Source organism: Tenrec ecaudatus, chromosome 10 (assembly GCF_050624435.1).
Source record: "Tenrec ecaudatus isolate mTenEca1 chromosome 10, mTenEca1.hap1, whole genome shotgun sequence".
Classification (NCBI taxonomy): domain Eukaryota; kingdom Metazoa; phylum Chordata; class Mammalia; order Afrosoricida; family Tenrecidae; genus Tenrec; species Tenrec ecaudatus.
This window is the reverse complement of record NC_134539.1, coordinates 139,612,843-139,628,601: the sequence shown is the minus strand read 5'-3', so window position 1 is coordinate 139,628,601 and position 15,759 is coordinate 139,612,843. Positions and strand designations below refer to the sequence as shown.

At 56.8% G+C, this 15,759-nt stretch overlaps 2 protein-coding genes across 2 annotated transcripts in view; one reads left to right on the top strand and one right to left on the bottom strand.

Moving 5' to 3' along the window:
- The window catches only part of EFTUD2 (elongation factor Tu GTP binding domain containing 2), a 34,861-nt gene extending 22,692 nt beyond the window's left edge, over positions 1–12,169 (top strand). Inside the window, exons 12-28 of the mRNA XM_075561967.1 lie at positions 2,401–2,464; positions 2,745–2,835; positions 4,007–4,142; positions 5,566–5,693; positions 6,370–6,563; positions 7,379–7,490; positions 7,824–7,964; positions 8,290–8,391; positions 8,514–8,596; positions 8,948–9,034; positions 9,198–9,324; positions 9,500–9,587; positions 10,323–10,441; positions 10,522–10,616; positions 11,044–11,197; positions 11,349–11,456; positions 11,744–12,169. Of these exons, the coding sequence (XP_075418082.1) occupies positions 2,401–2,464; positions 2,745–2,835; positions 4,007–4,142; positions 5,566–5,693; positions 6,370–6,563; positions 7,379–7,490; positions 7,824–7,964; positions 8,290–8,391; positions 8,514–8,596; positions 8,948–9,034; positions 9,198–9,324; positions 9,500–9,587; positions 10,323–10,441; positions 10,522–10,616; positions 11,044–11,197; positions 11,349–11,456; positions 11,744–11,839 (1,925 nt within the window). The 3' untranslated portion in view covers positions 11,840–12,169. The remainder of the gene's footprint in view (positions 1–2,400; positions 2,465–2,744; positions 2,836–4,006; positions 4,143–5,565; positions 5,694–6,369; positions 6,564–7,378; positions 7,491–7,823; positions 7,965–8,289; positions 8,392–8,513; positions 8,597–8,947; positions 9,035–9,197; positions 9,325–9,499; positions 9,588–10,322; positions 10,442–10,521; positions 10,617–11,043; positions 11,198–11,348; positions 11,457–11,743) is intronic.
- Positions 12,170–12,856: 687 nt separating this feature from the next.
- On the bottom strand, positions 12,857–14,149 carry HIGD1B (HIG1 hypoxia inducible domain family member 1B). Its single transcript, XM_075559391.1, has 3 exons — positions 14,050–14,149; positions 13,471–13,605; positions 12,857–12,921 (listed from the first exon to the last, which is right to left on the bottom strand). Exons 1-3 carry the CDS (start codon positions 14,147–14,149, stop codon positions 12,857–12,859), a joined length of 300 nt encoding a protein of 99 aa, XP_075415506.1.
- Between the last annotated feature and the right edge of the window lie 1,610 nt (positions 14,150–15,759).

Genomic DNA, 15,759 nt, shown 5'->3' with positions numbered 1-15,759 from the left:
GACTCACATATATGTGCCTCCTTGGCCCCATAGACTCATATATGTGCCTCCTTGGCCCCATAGACTCACATATGTGTGCCTCCTCGGCCCTATAGACTCACATATACGTGCCTCCTTGGGCCCATAGACTCCCATCTATGAGCCTCCTTGGCCCCATAGACTCACATAGATGAGCTTTCTCAGGCCCATGGACTCACATAGATGAGGCTTCTTGGGCCTTCCACTGAAGGGGGTACCACAGCACCAGAGCACAGGGACCACTTTCCAGCTCAGGAAAACACTAAACTCCATCTCTGCCTTCCCAATTACCCAGATTCCTGCAGGAGCCACACACCCAGAGGCTCATGCACATCAGGGACCATCCCTCCCTGCAGGGAGGTGTCTTGGTGGGTGGCTCTCCTCACACTCAGAGCCCTGCTTGCCGCCCCCTCAGTGTGGCCTGCTCTGGTGGGCGATAAAGCTGGGGCTGGCCGTCTCTGCGTCTTCATTTTGAGACTGTGCTCATGGTAGACAAGTATGGTCTCAAGCAGAAAATCTAGAAAGGAAAAATTAGCCCATCGTCTCACTACCATAACCCTTATTAACATTTCCTTATAGCTCTCTGCATCTGTTATTTTGCATGAACAAGATTATATTGTCTGTGTGTGATTTCCCCCGTTTTTTATTCTGCATTGGGCCACAAAGAATTGCCTGGTTTTATTAAAAATATAAGTCATCTTATGAAGCTGCCCTGGTGGGCTTTATCCATGTACTATGAAGTCACCATTTGCCCTTACGCGTCTCTGCTGGGTGTTTCAGATGACTTTTAAGAAAGGAGGGGGAATGGAAGTTCTCGTGCATGGGCCCATAGAGGTGTCTTTTCATATGTCCTTGGTACCAGCATGACAAGCAGAGCCAGAGCTCTTTCCTGGTTCTGTTTCTGATGGGAAATCTCTCGGAACCTTAGGAGAGATTGGGCCTCTTCCCCACGATTGTTACTTTCCCGACCTTGGAGCCCACACCAGCGCCCTGAGAAACCCTCCAGAGTTGGAGAGTGTCCCATCAGCCCTTCCCTGCATTGCACGTGTGGCCCTGCCACACTGAGGCCACAGCGTTGGAACATGAATCGCTGTGGGTGACCTTTCTGTAAAAGGACAGGAGCCCCTTGCTGGGCTTATGAGTGATGATGAACGATCCCTGACTCCTAGAGACTTAATTGGCTGGTAGACAGAGTCCCACAGAGTGACGAACAGCACTGGAAGGTGGCAAGGGCTGAGTGCCAGGGAGCTGCTGTAGGCAGGCAGGTAGACCCCATGGTGGAGTATTCCTGAAGCAGCGGTTCTCAGCCTGTGGGTGGAGACCCCTTGGGGGGGGTGGGTGTCAAAAAACCCTTTCACAGGGGTCGCCCGATTCATAAAAGTAGCAAAATAACAGTTATGAAGTAGCAACAAAAATAATGTGGTTGGGGGGTCATCACAGCATGAGGAACTGTATTAAAGGGTTGCGGCTTAGGAAGGTTGAGAACCACTGGCTTAGAGGGTTGGCGAGTAGGAAGCCAGGAATTGCAAACATGTCGGATGAGGAGAGGAGGCAGCTGGTCTTGACCTTGCCTGGTCAGCCCCCGTGGGCTGTTTTAACCCAGGAGAGAAGTTCAAGTTGCGATATTCACAGCATGACTTAGGTGAAGGAGGGGACCCTTTATCCTGTAGGCAGGTGGGGGGTTGGGAGTCGGTTCTGACCCATGGCGACTCGTGCACAGCGGAACAGAGCGGCCCGCTCCTGCGCCGACCCTTCCGTCACTCCCGTGCTGGAGCCCCGTGTCAGCCCATCCTGTGGCGGGCCTTCCTCTCCTTTCCTTCTCCGGGGCTGTCTCCTGACAAGCATGTCCAAAGCAGGTGAGACAGTCTCTGCTTGTGCTGCTTCCAAGATGGCTTTGTTTGATCTTTTAATTTTCACTCTTCTTCCCCAGCACCATCTTTAACCCCCTTGATTCTTCCAGGCTTCCTTACTCTGTGTCCCACGTGTGAGGCGACACAAGACTGGCTGGCGCCAGGCGCCGTAGGCATGTAGGAGCTACTGAAGGTGCTGTGTGGTGGAGGGCGGTGTTGCCCATGTCCAGGCACAAGTGCGGGATTAGTACTGTCTGTGAGACTCAAAGGATTTGTGTTTCCAAAATGTTCGCTTGTCACATGAACCCTTCCAGTGGTAAGCATTGTTCTTGCCCTCGAGAAGCTCTGCGTGGTGGCTCTTGTGCCGCCAGCACGTGTGCAAGACAAAGATCTGCACCCTGAAAGGAAGGTGTTCACATTGCCCAGTGACGTGGCAGCCGAAACAAAACGGTCTGAAATCGAAATAGATTACGATTGTGTCACTTCCCTGGCTTCAGAAAGCAAACATATTCCCGTGTCACTTCTCTTACAGGTGACATCAATTACCAGGAGTTTGCTAAAAGACTCTGGGGTGACATCTACTTCAACCCCAAGACGTGAGTAGCTAGAGGGCTGTGCTCCTACGCCTTGGCCAGGAGCTCCCCCTTCTCCCCCCCAGTGGTTGGCCTCCCGAGCTCAAGCCGGGCCTTCTCTTGCGATTCTCCTCCCAGCCCTGCGCCGGGCTGTCGGAGAACCATCACCTCACATCTCTCTGGGGATCCTGCGATCACATACACATCAGTGCTTCCCCGTGACCCCTGTGCAGACTCAGGACTGGGGGTTGGTGACGCAGCCCTCTTCCTGTGGGGATATTCATGACTCTCGTTCTCTCTTCAGGAGAAAGTTCACCAAAAAGGCCCCGACCAGCAGCTCCCAGAGGAGCTTTGTGGAGTTTATCTTGGAGCCCCTCTATAAGATCCTCGCTCAGGTGAGTGGTCTGGCCCCGATGCAGGCCTGGCCCGAGGTGGAAAAGCTGGTAAACTTCGACCCCTCTTCCCCACACTCGCTCCGTGTTCTATGGCGAAGGCTGAGGGCCGTTGGTCTTTATTCTTGCGACAAGTCCTAGTGCTGTTGAAATCAGGTCAAGGGGAAAGGCACACAAGACATGGCGTAACCTAGAGGTGGTCTGTGGACAGCTTGGGTGCGCCACCACTTCAGCTAGTAGGGGACTCGGACTTCCAGATCCCTGTGGCCGCGCACGAGGTTACGGACACCAGCATATGCGGCTGTGTGTTACAGCATCGTATGTGACCAGAAACCACATTTCTGGGTATAAAGGCTCATCAGCATCTATCAATCAAAAGCTGATGAAACGACGCAGCTCTGTAAGTGGAGTCTCTTACAGCCAAGAAGGGCTGTGTGAGCATCGCTTCTGGCCGACTTGACGTTTGCCAGGTTGAAAAGGAGGCGTCACAGTGCAGGGGTGCAGTGAAGCGGGAAGGAAAACCCAGCGTGGCCTTTATGTGAACTGGTGTTGCCCCTAGGCAGGGCGGAAAGAGTGATCCTGTTATACAAAAATGTGCCCTACAGGCCTCTCTTCCACCACTGCGTGAACCGGGCACATTTGAGTAAGCACTGCCCAGTGCAGGAGGGTGGGTAGCACGCGGCTATTCCAGCTGACAAACCAGCACATCGCAGCAAAGCAAAATGACATGACACAAACCTATTAGTGCTGAAAAAGACTTGGCAGCCCAGAGTGGATTCATAAAAGAAATTTATAGCGTCTGCCTTGGTGGAGACCTTGAGTCTGCTGAGGGTGATTTATGTTGGCCCTGCCCTGTCGGGGACAGGCTGCTAGGTGACCTTTTTTGGTTTCTTCCAGTGCACCGATCCTTGAAATGAGAGACTAAATAGGGAGGCCTCAGGGACATCCTGGGTGGGAGGAGGTGCCTCTGTCCCAACAGCAGAGGGCAGCACGGACAGGGAGCCGGGTTAGGGTGCCTGGTTTCCAGACTGGCTTGGGCCTTGACCACACTTGCCTTGCCCAGGGTGGGGTGAAAAGTCCCTCAGGACAACCCCGGCCTGTAGAGGAGAACCTGGGGTGGTTATCCTCTGAGTCTCCTCCCCGGCCCACCCGCATCCCGCACCTGTCTTCACAGGTGGTGGGTGATGTAGACACCAGCCTCCCAAGAACCCTGGACGAACTTGGCATCCACCTGACCAAGGAGGAGCTGAAATTGAACATCCGCCCCCTGCTCAGGCTCGTCTGCAAAAAGTTCTTTGGCGAGTTTACAGGTAACGAAGAACCAATGGCCTGTCACACACAGGCGTCCCTGGCCTGAGGAGCTTCCCCCACCCTGCAGACATGGGCAGCGACCTGCAGTTCTACTGAGATCTAGATCCGAAACACCTGGGGACTCCTAGCATTGTTCCTTGAAGGGTGGTACTAGGAATTTTACCTCTGGATCCACATCTATGGAATTCAGACTTTCTGGAGCCCAGCCGGCTAGCTAAGACCCTGATTTGGAGCTCATCTTTAAATCTTAAAGCAAAATAGCTCCTCAAGTCTTCTTCAAGCCAATTAGTAGTTTAGCTTAATTAGAGCATGCTTATCTTGATCCTTCTGCTCATTTATGAGATCTGTCTCCACGGGATCAGATTGACAGCAGCAACTCCCCAGAAGAAACAGGAAGCTCCCAGCAGTGGGTTTGTGTTACAGCTTCAGGAGCAGCTCAGGAAAGGAGGGTAAGGTGCTTGGACAACCCAAGGCCTGTACTCAGTGGAAAATGGGTTCGAAACAACAAAGAAAATATAAAGAAACTGGAAGCTTTTAAAAAACAGCAGTTGGATTTTCCTAGGAGGAGCATGCAAGTGAAGGGCTGGCGAGACAGACCTGGAAACGCCGAGTATTTGCCAGGGCTGCTCTGAAAGGTGCTCTCTGGGTAGTGGGGAAAGCACTAGAGCAGGACGTGGCCCACGTGGGCCATGGACCCCAGTTTCTCTTTCCTCTGAGCTGCTTCCTCCTCTTAGTAACACTGTAGGCAGACACCAGAACAGACTGGATTGGCTGAGAAATGAGTTTTGACTCTAAGGTGACTTTGGGACAGTTCTCTGTGTCTCATTTCTTGCCTGTGAGAGGAGGGCCTTGAGAGAGGTGGCAGCTCCCTAACCCTAAGTCTATTGGGAATTTGCCATCTGCCTGAACGCCATGGGGCATCCTTATCCCACAGGCCGTCCGTCTGAACTACAAGAGACTAAGCAAGGGCTCCCAGGATAGCATGCCTGCTCCCAGGTTCCCAGGGCAGCCGGCTCCCTTGTTGCGTATTGCTCAGAGGGGGAAGCAGTCTAGGTAGATCCAGTCTACCTAGATCCAGTCTAGGTAGATCCAGCTTGTGCAGCTCAGCCCCGTGTGTGCAGTGCAGGCTTGGCTTCAGTAAAGTCTGGATGAAGGCGACACTGAAAACCCCTGTCAGTTACATCCAAAGGCCCTTATGTCACTAACGCCAGCCGCTTGCTCTTCCTGGCATCAGTGTGACTCCACCAGGAAACCATAGGAACAACAACACTACCAACCCCCCCTCCCCCCCCCCCCCGCCCCAAGTGTTTTAGAACTAGAAATGCGCCCATCACCGAGCTTTCTGGCCGTCTTGGAAGGACCAGGCCTGGCTGCTCCCTCCCTCCCGCATCAGTGAGCACGCTGCGCTCTCTCCCTCCGCAGGCTTCGTGGACATGTGTGTGCAGCACATCCCCTCGCCGAAGGTGGGGGCCAAACCCAAGATTGAGCACACCTACACTGGCGGCGTGGACTCCGACCTCGGCGAGGCCATGAGCGACTGTGACCCCGATGTAAGATGCCCCCAGTTTTCCGGTCTTGCTTTTCCCTCCCTCCCCCTCTCCAGAGCCTGACAGGCCTAAGTGCAAAGCCAGAGGTTGCTGCTCCTAGTGGCCCTGCCCTGGAACCTTGCCCGGGGTTCTCTGCGCGCGGCCGGGGTCCTTGTCTGGAAGCTGCGGGGTGGTTAGGAGGGCTCGCGCAGATGGTGCAGAGGGTGGTGATGTTTAAGTTGTGTGTGGCATGGTGCCTGGCAAATGGTAGCTACACTTCAGAGTTTTGGCTCAAAAAAGCCTCCCCAGCCTTTTATTCCTCAAGCTAAACAGCTTCTTATAGAACAGTGTCAGCAGACGGTCATTGGGAAATTTTGAGTTACAATGAATTACATTTTCAGAGGACAGTCATCTTGGCCCCCTTGCCATTCTGCCGCGTGAAGCCTGCGTTTTTCTCATGGCCCGCCTCATTGCAGGAAAAGGACTCGGGGAGGGGTGGTTTTTGTTGGCGATACCTAAGGCTTGCATTAACGTAAGGGCAGGATGGAGCCGCATTTGGAATTTTCCCAGGAGCTAGCCGAGTGCTGCCCTCGGTCCTGCCTGCCTCCTCATACAGCTTGTGCCCTTGTCCAGGGACACAACACAGTGGCGCTTCCCCAGGAAGTGTCTGGTTTAAGCTGCATTCTGTCCCTGCCTCCAGGGCCCCCTGATGTGCCACACCACCAAGATGTACAGCACAGATGACGGCGTTCAGTTCCATGCCTTCGGCCGGGTGCTGAGCGGCACCATCCACGCCGGGCAGCCTGTGAAGGTGCTCGGGGAGAACTACACCCTAGAGGATGAAGAAGACTCCCAAATATGCACCGTTGGCCGCCTCTGGATCTCTGTGGCCAGGTACTACTGCCCACACAGCCCCAGGGCCATGCCTTGGGCTCAGTCCACGGGCTCCCCAAAGAGCCAGAAGGTCTTCCTTGGAGAACGGTAGCTGCCTGGTTCCCCACAGTAGGGGCTGAGATGGGGCTCAGCGATTCCGTTGACCTCAAGTTCTTGCTACTCAAGATCCCCAAGACCACGAAGGTCCTGCTGGGACGGTGGCAGCCTCGCCTCTGCCCTTCAGATGTGTGTGTGCGTGTGTGCAGTTGCCACCAGTCCTTTCTGCAGTTCCTCTTCTGTGTTTCTCAAGTCATAACCTTCTAACGGTTTCCCAAAAGAAAGTGGTTGGCAACTTCCACCATCTACTCTTGGGCCAAGCTAGGCGCTTTTGCTGGGTCCCCATAGCGTCCCGGTCTGTGGAGCCACCCTTAGCTACAGCCAGAACTAGCCGTCGGCCAGAACGGAGCCCTCTTCCCTCCCAGTGCTGCCACGGTTCACCTGTGGTGCCTTTCCTCCCCTGAGGCTGGCCCCGCTCCCCGGGAGGCAGGCAGGAGAAGACGGACTAGCTAGCGGGGCTGGCAGGATCTTCTGGTATGGTGACACTGTTGGGGTGTGGTCGATACCTTGGGGAAGACCTGGCTTAGGACGAGGTTATCTCTGACCGCCCCTAGCAGGCCTCACGCTGCCCGCCGAGGCCCTTGTTGCAGTGAGCAGGCCGTTGCTGTCATAGCTTGCTTTCTGCTGCTCCACGCCCTCTTGCTCCTGACTCAGAGCCTGGCACTCTGCAGCTGCTCAGGTGTCTAGAGCCCCGTTGCTCCTGTTGGCTGTTGCTCCAGGTACCACATCGAAGTGAATCGGGTTCCTGCTGGCAACTGGGTGCTGATTGAAGGTGTCGACCAGCCAATTGTGAAGACAGCGACCATCACCGAGCCCCGAGGCAATGAAGAGGTAGAGCCATAGGAAGCGTGCCCCGCCCGCAGCTCTTGGGAACTCACCCAGAGTCCTGGCCCCATCCCAGGCTCACTCTTCCAGGCGGAACCCTCCTGGGCTCTCCCTGTGTTTGGGCTTCGGGCTAGGAATTAGTGAGAACTGCCATCTTCCTTCCCTTCCATCCTCCGTCGGCCAAAGAACTGGGGAACAGGTGGCCCCAAGCAGTCCCTGGGCTCCCAGTTGGAAAATGGTCTGACCTCAAGCACACCGTCAGCCCTCTTAGACACTGTGGGCCCTGTCAGGCGTGTGCAGGCCCACAGCCCCTCAACTTCTCTGCGTTTTGGACCTTAGGCTCAGATTTTCCGGCCACTGAAGTTCAACACCACCTCTGTGATCAAGATTGCTGTGGAGCCCGTCAACCCCTCCGAGTTGCCCAAGATGCTGGATGGCCTGCGCAAGGTCAACAAGAGCTACCCCTCTCTCACCACCAAGGTATGCCCGGCCACCCAGCTCTGCTGCCTCCTGCTCGGGCCCCCACAGCACTGGATTTCCTGGGAAAGTGAATTCCTCTGATCCTGCCCCACCACCGAGCCGCCAGCAACACCTTTCTGAGTAGCTGCCCAGGGGTCCCAGGTCAGCAGGGATTTCCCTCACTGGCTAAGGTGGAAAGTGCCAAGTGGTCCAGGGAGCTTGTGGACTGAGTCATAGGTTGCTGATATCCAGAAGACACTGGAACAGACACTGAGCGTGGCCTGGGGCCCCTTCCTGGGTGTGGCCCCGGGAGCTGCCATTGGTGGTACAAGGTCGAGTGTTTCAGGTGGAGGAGTCTGGCGAGCACGTGATCCTGGGCACCGGGGAGCTCTACCTGGACTGTGTGATGCACGACTTGCGTAAGATGTATTCGGAGATCGACATCAAGGTAAAGCGGTGCGCTTGTGGCTGTCACGGTGACTGGGGCCAAGGGCTCTAGGGCGAACAGAGCATTGGCATTCCCTCTGGGGGGCTTGAGACTGGGCCCCGACAAGTCCTCGTGTTCCCCAGGTGGCTGACCCGGTTGTCACATTCTGTGAGACGGTGGTGGAAACATCCTCCCTCAAGTGCTTTGCTGAAACTCCCAATAAGAAGTAAGCTGGGTAGTTACTGTCCCTGAAAGTGACAGTCTGGGGTCCACTCCTGTCCCCCCTCTGCCAGTCTGGGGTGGGGCAGGGACTCTGCTTAGGAGACGCTTCTCTCTGTGCCTTTGGATAAGGTGGAATGTTTTTGTTTTGCCTCGGATACTCCCAAGAGAAAGTCTTCAATACCTCATTTAAAATAAGACCATCTTACGCTTTTGTTCCAAACTTACTTTTTTTAAAGTGAAAGACTGAGCTGAGCTCTTTGTGCCCCGCCTTGCCCCCAAGGCTCTCCGGAAGAGCCTCAGCTGCCCTCTTTGTGCCCTGCTGCCAACCCTCCTCCTGACACGTCCTTCCTTCCAGGAACAAGATCACCATGATTGCAGAGCCCCTGGAGAAGGGCCTGGCCGAGGACATAGAGAACGAGGTAGTCCAGATCACGTGGAACAGGTAAGAGGGACTCTGCCTTCTGGGCCTCTGGCTCTACACCTTCTTCTGGCTTCACACTTTTGCCTTCCCTTACGTGTCCTGGGCACAGTGTAAGTGGGCCAAGGGGATTGTCCTCCAGAGGACGGGCCCAGGACCTCAGAACTAACCCTCTCTCCTCCTCCAGAAAGAAACTGGGTGAGTTCTTCCAGACCAAGTATGATTGGGATCTGCTGGCTGCCCGTTCCATCTGGGCCTTTGGGCCAGACGCCACTGGTCCCAACATCCTGGTGGATGACACTCTGCCCTCGGAGGTACAGCAGAACTGATGGCAACCACGTGGTTGCTTCTTACCCCAGAGGGGGGAAAACTGCCCCTTTCCCCGGGAAGCCTTCTGTGTCCTCTTTTGGGCTCACCCACCCTTCTCCCCTCCCAACTCTGGGGCTGCCACCCAGACCGCTGCTAAAGGGCCTGGGTGTTTCTGTGCAGGTGGATAAGGCTCTCCTCGGCTCCGTGAAGGACAGCATCGTTCAAGGGTTTCAGTGGGGCACCAGGGAGGGGCCCCTCTGTGATGAATGTAAGTCTGCGGATGCTCCCCCCACCCCACCCCTGCCAGTCTGCTAGGTAGGGGCCTCTTGCTGGGTGTGTGAGGTGGGATTGGCTCGGCTCATCTCATCGTTGGGCCCAATAGGAGAAACAGCTTGGGGTACACAGGCCCAGCCGGTGTGGTGGGCCAGCTCCTCCCTCCCTCCCCCTGATATCTGTCTCCACTTGTAACTGGAGGCGTAGCCAGAGTAGCACCTGCTCCCCATTCCTTAAAAGGACCTAGCTCTGGGTGTTGGACAAGAAGTGTGAGGAGGCAGCTGGGTGGTTGGAGATGGGCAGGGGCCTGCTGGTTTCGCGGGTAAGCACTGAGCCACCCACCAGAGGGTCAGCAGGTGGACTTCAGCAGAATGCCCGGGCAACCTGCTCCCATGGAGATGACAGCCTGTGCCCTGTTGGCTCCCGACAACATGTCATCAGCCTAGGTTGGGCTTGTGGGATCGAGTGCAGTGGGCACTGAGGGAAGGAAGCACAGGGCTCTAGGGAGGCTGTGTGACCCCTGGGCCCCACTTGAACCAAACCAGACTGGATGTAGCGTCAGGCCCGGCTCAGCGAGTAGCTTGCCCGCTTCCCATGGGGGTTTGTGAGCACATTTCCTGGGGCTGCCAGCCGGCTGTGGCAGAGCCCGAGACCTTGCTGCTTTGTCTCAGCCCTTGGTCAGCACCAAACCACCACTCCTCAGGCACTGCCCTCCCCCTCTCCCCCTCAGTGATTCGAAACGTCAAGTTTAAGATCCTGGATGCAGTGGTGGCCCAGGAGCCCCTGCACCGGGGCGGGGGCCAGATCATCCCCACGGCCAGGAGGGTTGTCTATTCAGCTTTCCTCATGGTAAGAACGGGGCTGTGGGTGGCCTCCTCCTCTCCCCCTCCCCCAGCTGCCCACCACTCAGCCTCTCCCTTCCCCTGCAGGCCACACCGAGGCTGATGGAGCCCTACTACTTTGTGGAGGTGCAGGCCCCTGCCGACTGCGTGTCTGCCGTGTACACCGTCCTGGCCAGGCGCAGGCGAGTAGCCTCACTTACAGGGGGACTCGGGGGAGAGGGCTACACGTGCACGGCTGTCTGGCGTAGAGATTGGCCTTCCCCACTCGCTCTACTCCCAGATTTAGCTTCTCTCTCAGAAGGCAGCATCGCTGTTCAGTAATGGAGTAAACTACTCCCCCACCCCCAGCCCCGCTCCAAGGGAACCGCAGACAGACATTAGTGATGGGACGGTCAGAGGACCTTGTCCTGTCCTCCCATCACTAGCCTTCTCCTCTGACTTCCACAGCACATACATGCCGGACCCCAAGGCTTCCCTGCCCCCTGGAGAGCATTCAGGGTGGTGTCTTTGAGAGAGTTCTGGTTGACACATAGTTGGGGACAGGGTCATCCTCTGTTTCTGACCTCTGCCAGCCCAGGGACTCAGCTTAAGTCTGTTTCTCCATCTCAGGGGGCACGTGACCCAGGATGCACCCATCCCAGGCTCCCCGCTCTACACCATCAAAGCGTTCATCCCGGCCATCGACTCTTTTGGCTTTGAGACCGATCTTCGGACGCACACACAGGGGCAGGCCTTTTCCCTGTCTGTCTTCCACCACTGGCAGGTGAGAAGCGGCCCAGACACTCGGTCTGGCCTCGCCCCTCTCTGAGACTGGTTCCACACGAGGTGTGGGCAACAGCTCTGACTTCCTGCGCCCTTGAAGGGGGCCTGATTCTGGGCCTGACTCCTCGGCTGGTCTGTCTGTTGCCTTTCAGATCGTCCCTGGTGATCCTCTGGACAAGAGCATTGTCATCCGCCCCCTGGAGCCACAGCCCGCGCCTCACCTGGCCCGGGAGTTCATGATCAAAACCCGACGCAGGAAGGTATGATAGTATCCCTCAGCCACCAGGGGCTTGATGAGCATTGGAGCGCTTCATTTCTTCCTCTGGACCCTTCGGCCAAGGGCCAGTGGACGGCAAGCAGTTCAGAGAGATTCAGCCTGCAGACTTTTGCCACTGGTGCGGGGCCCTCTCTGCTGTGAGACGCCCTCTTGGCCCAGCTCCTACCTGAGCTGAGCCTCCAGTCCAGCATCCCACCCAGCACTGCACTCTGTGGCCGGCTTAGTCAGCACGGCAGGGGCCTCATCCTCCCGTCCGCCCTTTCTCTGCAGGGCCTGAGTGAAGATGTGAGCATCAGCAAGTTCTTCGATGACCCCATGTTGCTGGAGCTCGCCAAGCAAGACGTTGTACTCAACTACCCCATGTGAGCCCCCTGCAGCTCCTGGACCTGACACAGGACCCCCTGGGTCTGGGACTTGCTGCCGTCAGAGAGCATCTGGGAGCTGCTGCTGTCTTCTTGAACCACCCAAGACCCTCCATTCCAGGGCCCCAGGGAGAGAGGAATCAGGCCTCCTGGTTCCTTCTGGGGCCCCCGCCTGGCCGCGTTCCCAGGGAACAGAGAGGCGCTGGGACTCAGGAAGGACTAGGGGCGGGTGAAAGGGGGGCAAGGGAAGGAAACCCCCACAGACCCTGTCTTCAGGGTTGCCTTGGAGTTTTATTTTTTACAAGTTTGAGTGAACAGAACATGCTGACCTCTGCCTCGCTCTGCTCCTCCCATCCCCCTCCCTCCCTTGCGCCGTCTGGGGCGGCCCTGGCACTGGATCGGCAGCATGCTCTCCCAGGAAGCGGCCCGCGGCCCTGTCTTTGCTCCCAGCTGCTGGCTCCTTCCTGCCTGGGCCCCAGGGAAGCCGCCTGTGGTGGGAAGGCCACCACCTCAGAAGTCTGTTCCCTTGAGCATGGAGGCCTCTCTGCTGCCCCGCGCCTGGTACCCTGTCCTCTCTGGGCTGTCCTCCTGGGTCAGACCTGCAGTGACTTGGCCGTCATTGGGTTTCCGGAATCAGAGGTCTGCTAGGGCTAGGATTCTTGCCTTGGGGACCCAACCCACACACCTTGTCGCCCAGTTCTTCACGTCACACAGTGTCACGGTACAGGGGAGCTCTGCCCCGTGCAGACACAGGGTGCCATGTCAGTCTATTGGAAACCTGCCCTCTCAGCAGCTGGGTGCTTCACTGTAGAGCCACCTCACCCCTCACCAGACCATTGCCCCCAGTCCTGGAGGTAGGCATCCTGGTAGTTAGAATCCGGGTTTCGAAACCTTTGCTCCCCACCAGCCCTCACGCCACGCCCAGGTATAGAAGAGAGTGCGCTATCCTCAGAACCACTTTATTGGGAGGACCCCAGGGGGTCTAGTGAAAGGGGGTCCTGCTGCCAGGCCCCATGGGCTCTTATTTCTCCCCGGCGTCCTGTGCTGTCTTGGTGGTGTAGTCGCGGTACATGGTGTACACAGTGCCTGTAAGGAGGAGGAGCGCCCGACAGTCACCCTGTGGCCCGCCGACTGTCTGCCCAGGTGCCATGTTCATACCGAGTGCTAGGTACTCTGCCCAGCCACCCTCACTTTGCTGCCCCAATCCCCTGGCCCCTCAGTCCAGGGCAGCCAGCCTCTGGGCCTGCTCCCTGGAGCTGCCCTCTGAGAGCTCACCAAGCCCCGCCACAGCCCTGGGAGGTAGGCAGGCTAGATGTGGTCATCAGTGTGGGACCTGGGAGAGCGGAGTCAGGAGTGGGATTTGACCATAGCTAGTAAGTAGCTGTGGGCCTTTTGCTCCAGCGAGGAAGTAAAATTCCACTAAGTCTTACTGTGGGATCTTGGGCAAACGGATAAGAAATGGCTCTCACCGCATCCCCAGGGACGGTGCCAGGGAGTCGGACTGAAGGACCCTGGAAAGGTCTCTGTGTGAAGGCTGCACCAAGAACTGGGGGGTGGGGGTGGTGGATGAAAGCCAGAGTCTCGCTGCAGCCAGGCAAGACCTGGTCTGTGAGCACCCACTACCAGGGTACTCACCCAGCAGAATGGCCCCCACGGCACAGGCCTGCGCCGCTACTCGGGTGTGGATCAGATGAATGGACATCTTGGTGGGACCACGTGCCTTCAGCCGGTAAATCCTGTAGGCTGCCACCACCAGGCAGCCTCCCAAGCCTGAGAGCAGAGACATGACCCCTGGTGGCCCTGATGACAGGCCTGGGCACCCAGGTGAGCTGATGTCTTAGACCCTGTGGTGTGTTGTCTGTTTCTTAACAACAGTGCCGTCTCCACGGGCAAATGGCCTGACCTTACCATTCCCCAGGCCTCCACTAACCCTGCTCTGGCCCCTCTCCAACCGCCACTGGCTTGCACACCCTTTGCTCCCTCTCAGGACCTGAAGGAACAAAGCCCAATCCTGGGACCCTTCCCATCCCTCCCGCCCCCGTACCTGTGCACTAGTCTACCCCACCCCACCCCGACTCCTTTCAGTGTATGGGTGTCTCGGGGCCTTCAGTTGGCTAAGTCTCCAACCTCTGGCCTACTCCCTTGGAAAGGACTAGAAGTGGTCTCACTGAGAGAGGACCACCCCCCACCCCTCTCCTTCCTGTCCCCACTCACCTATGGGGACCAGTGGAGACTCCCTGGTCTTCCTCATGAGTTTCTCAGACACGCTGTCTTCGCCTTCAGTTGGCACCCACCAGCCTTTGTTGGCAGACATGATCCTGGCCCCTCCCCACCTCAGGTTAGCAACAGGGCACCCAAGCTGCTCAATCCTGAAAGGAGGCACCCCGCAGAACCCCAGTTACTCTCAGCCAGGGGTGGGGAGTGGGGGTTAGCTTGTAAGACTGGCTCTGACCATACCCAACAGCCTCTACGTGGACAGATGTCCGAGGTGTCCTATCTCAGATGGCCAGGCCACTAGAACCATTTTCCCATCTCCTCCTCCTAATATCTGCCGCCTAACTAGTCCTGACTTCTGTTTTCTCTGCTTCCCCCTCCCTGTCCCCATCCAATGGGTCTGATCCCTGAGCCAAGAAAAACGGCTGGAAAAATCCTGGGATGAGGATGAACTAACAGGCCTTGAACTTTGGGGCCTTCACTAGCCTTGGGACTGCCCTGTGGCATTTGTTCCTGAGGGAGCTACAGAGCAGGATCTGGGGCCCTAACAACATGCCTCCGCCCTGGCCTCTAGCAAAGAGCCACAGGTTTAAATGACTGGGTGTTGTTTCAGGTGCAATTCACACCTTAACTCTTCAGCAACAAATTTACTTCTGGTCAACCCCGTCCCTCAGGCTAGTGACCCTTACCCTCTGCTTGCTAACCCTTCCCTAAGCTTGCCCCCCCCCCACCTCATATTAGCAACTAGGGTACCTAAGTTTCAGCTCCCCATCAACCCTGGTTTCCCTCCGCCAGGGTGGGGTGGGGATGGAGATACTTGCTAAGACCCTCTTACCACCCTGCCCAACACGGCCTCTACTTGGAAAGATGACGGGCTCTGGTCACCAGTGAGACAGTCCTGGTACACAGACTGGAAGTCTCATGCCTTCTCCAAGTCTAACCATGAGACAGCCCCTATTCGTTCAACTTGTAATGTTAGTTGCCCGCCCTTCTCTCCTGGAGGGGCAACGCCTGCTCCCCTCACAGGCCTTTGGCATGCTGGTACTTACCCTCCGAGCTGCAGCCTGAGTGTGCGCTGCTCAGCCAGTGTGCAGCATCTGCTGTTTTGAGCCGGCCAAGAGCTGAGGATGGAGCTGCCACTATGGGGTCAGAGAAGCAGTAACATGGTCTTTTTGGAGACTTTGAAGTCGGGGATGGGGAGGGGAGGAGATAGAACAGGGCACTGGTCTTAACACCCCTCTAGCCCCCCCACATCTGCCGCATTCCAAACCAGAGCTCCAGACCCTGGGAAGTGATGGAGATCAGAGGGAAGGGAGCTCTGAGCTAGACCCAGTGTTCCAGTTTCTATGGACTGAAGCTGCTGGGTCAGAGGAACATGGGGAACCAAGATGAGAATGGGGATGGCAGATAGGCTGGATTCTCCCCCAAGCTACCCTGCCCCACCGTGCCCAACTCACTGCCATCCATTCATTGCCACCGGGTGGTGAAGTGACCTTGTGGGCAGAGCAGAACCGCCCATGTGGGTTTCTGAGACTAACTCTAAGGGGTTAGAAAGCCTGTCTTTAGTGGAGCGGCTGATGGGTTTGAACTGCTGCCCTTGTCATTAGTAGGCCCACTCAGCCGTTACGCCACCGGGCCTCCTAGGCTTATGCGAGTGGCCTCTAAGTGAGGTGGGAGGCAGGCTATGTGGGCCTGCTCTCAATCCTGCAA

Bases quoted from the DNA above. Each gene is read 5' to 3' on its own strand.
- HIGD1B (XM_075559391.1), bottom strand. From the start codon at position 14,149: ATGTCTGCCAACAAAGGCTGGTGGGTGCCAACTGAAGGCGAAGACAGC. The intron at 13,606-14,049 runs GTGAGTGGGGAC...CTCTGCTCTCAG, and splicing joins GTCTCCACTGGTCCCCATAG to GCTTGGGAGGCTGCCTGGTG. The intron at 12,922-13,470 runs GTGAGTACCCTG...TCCTCCTTACAG, and splicing joins CGTGGGGGCCATTCTGCTGG to GCACTGTGTACACCATGTAC.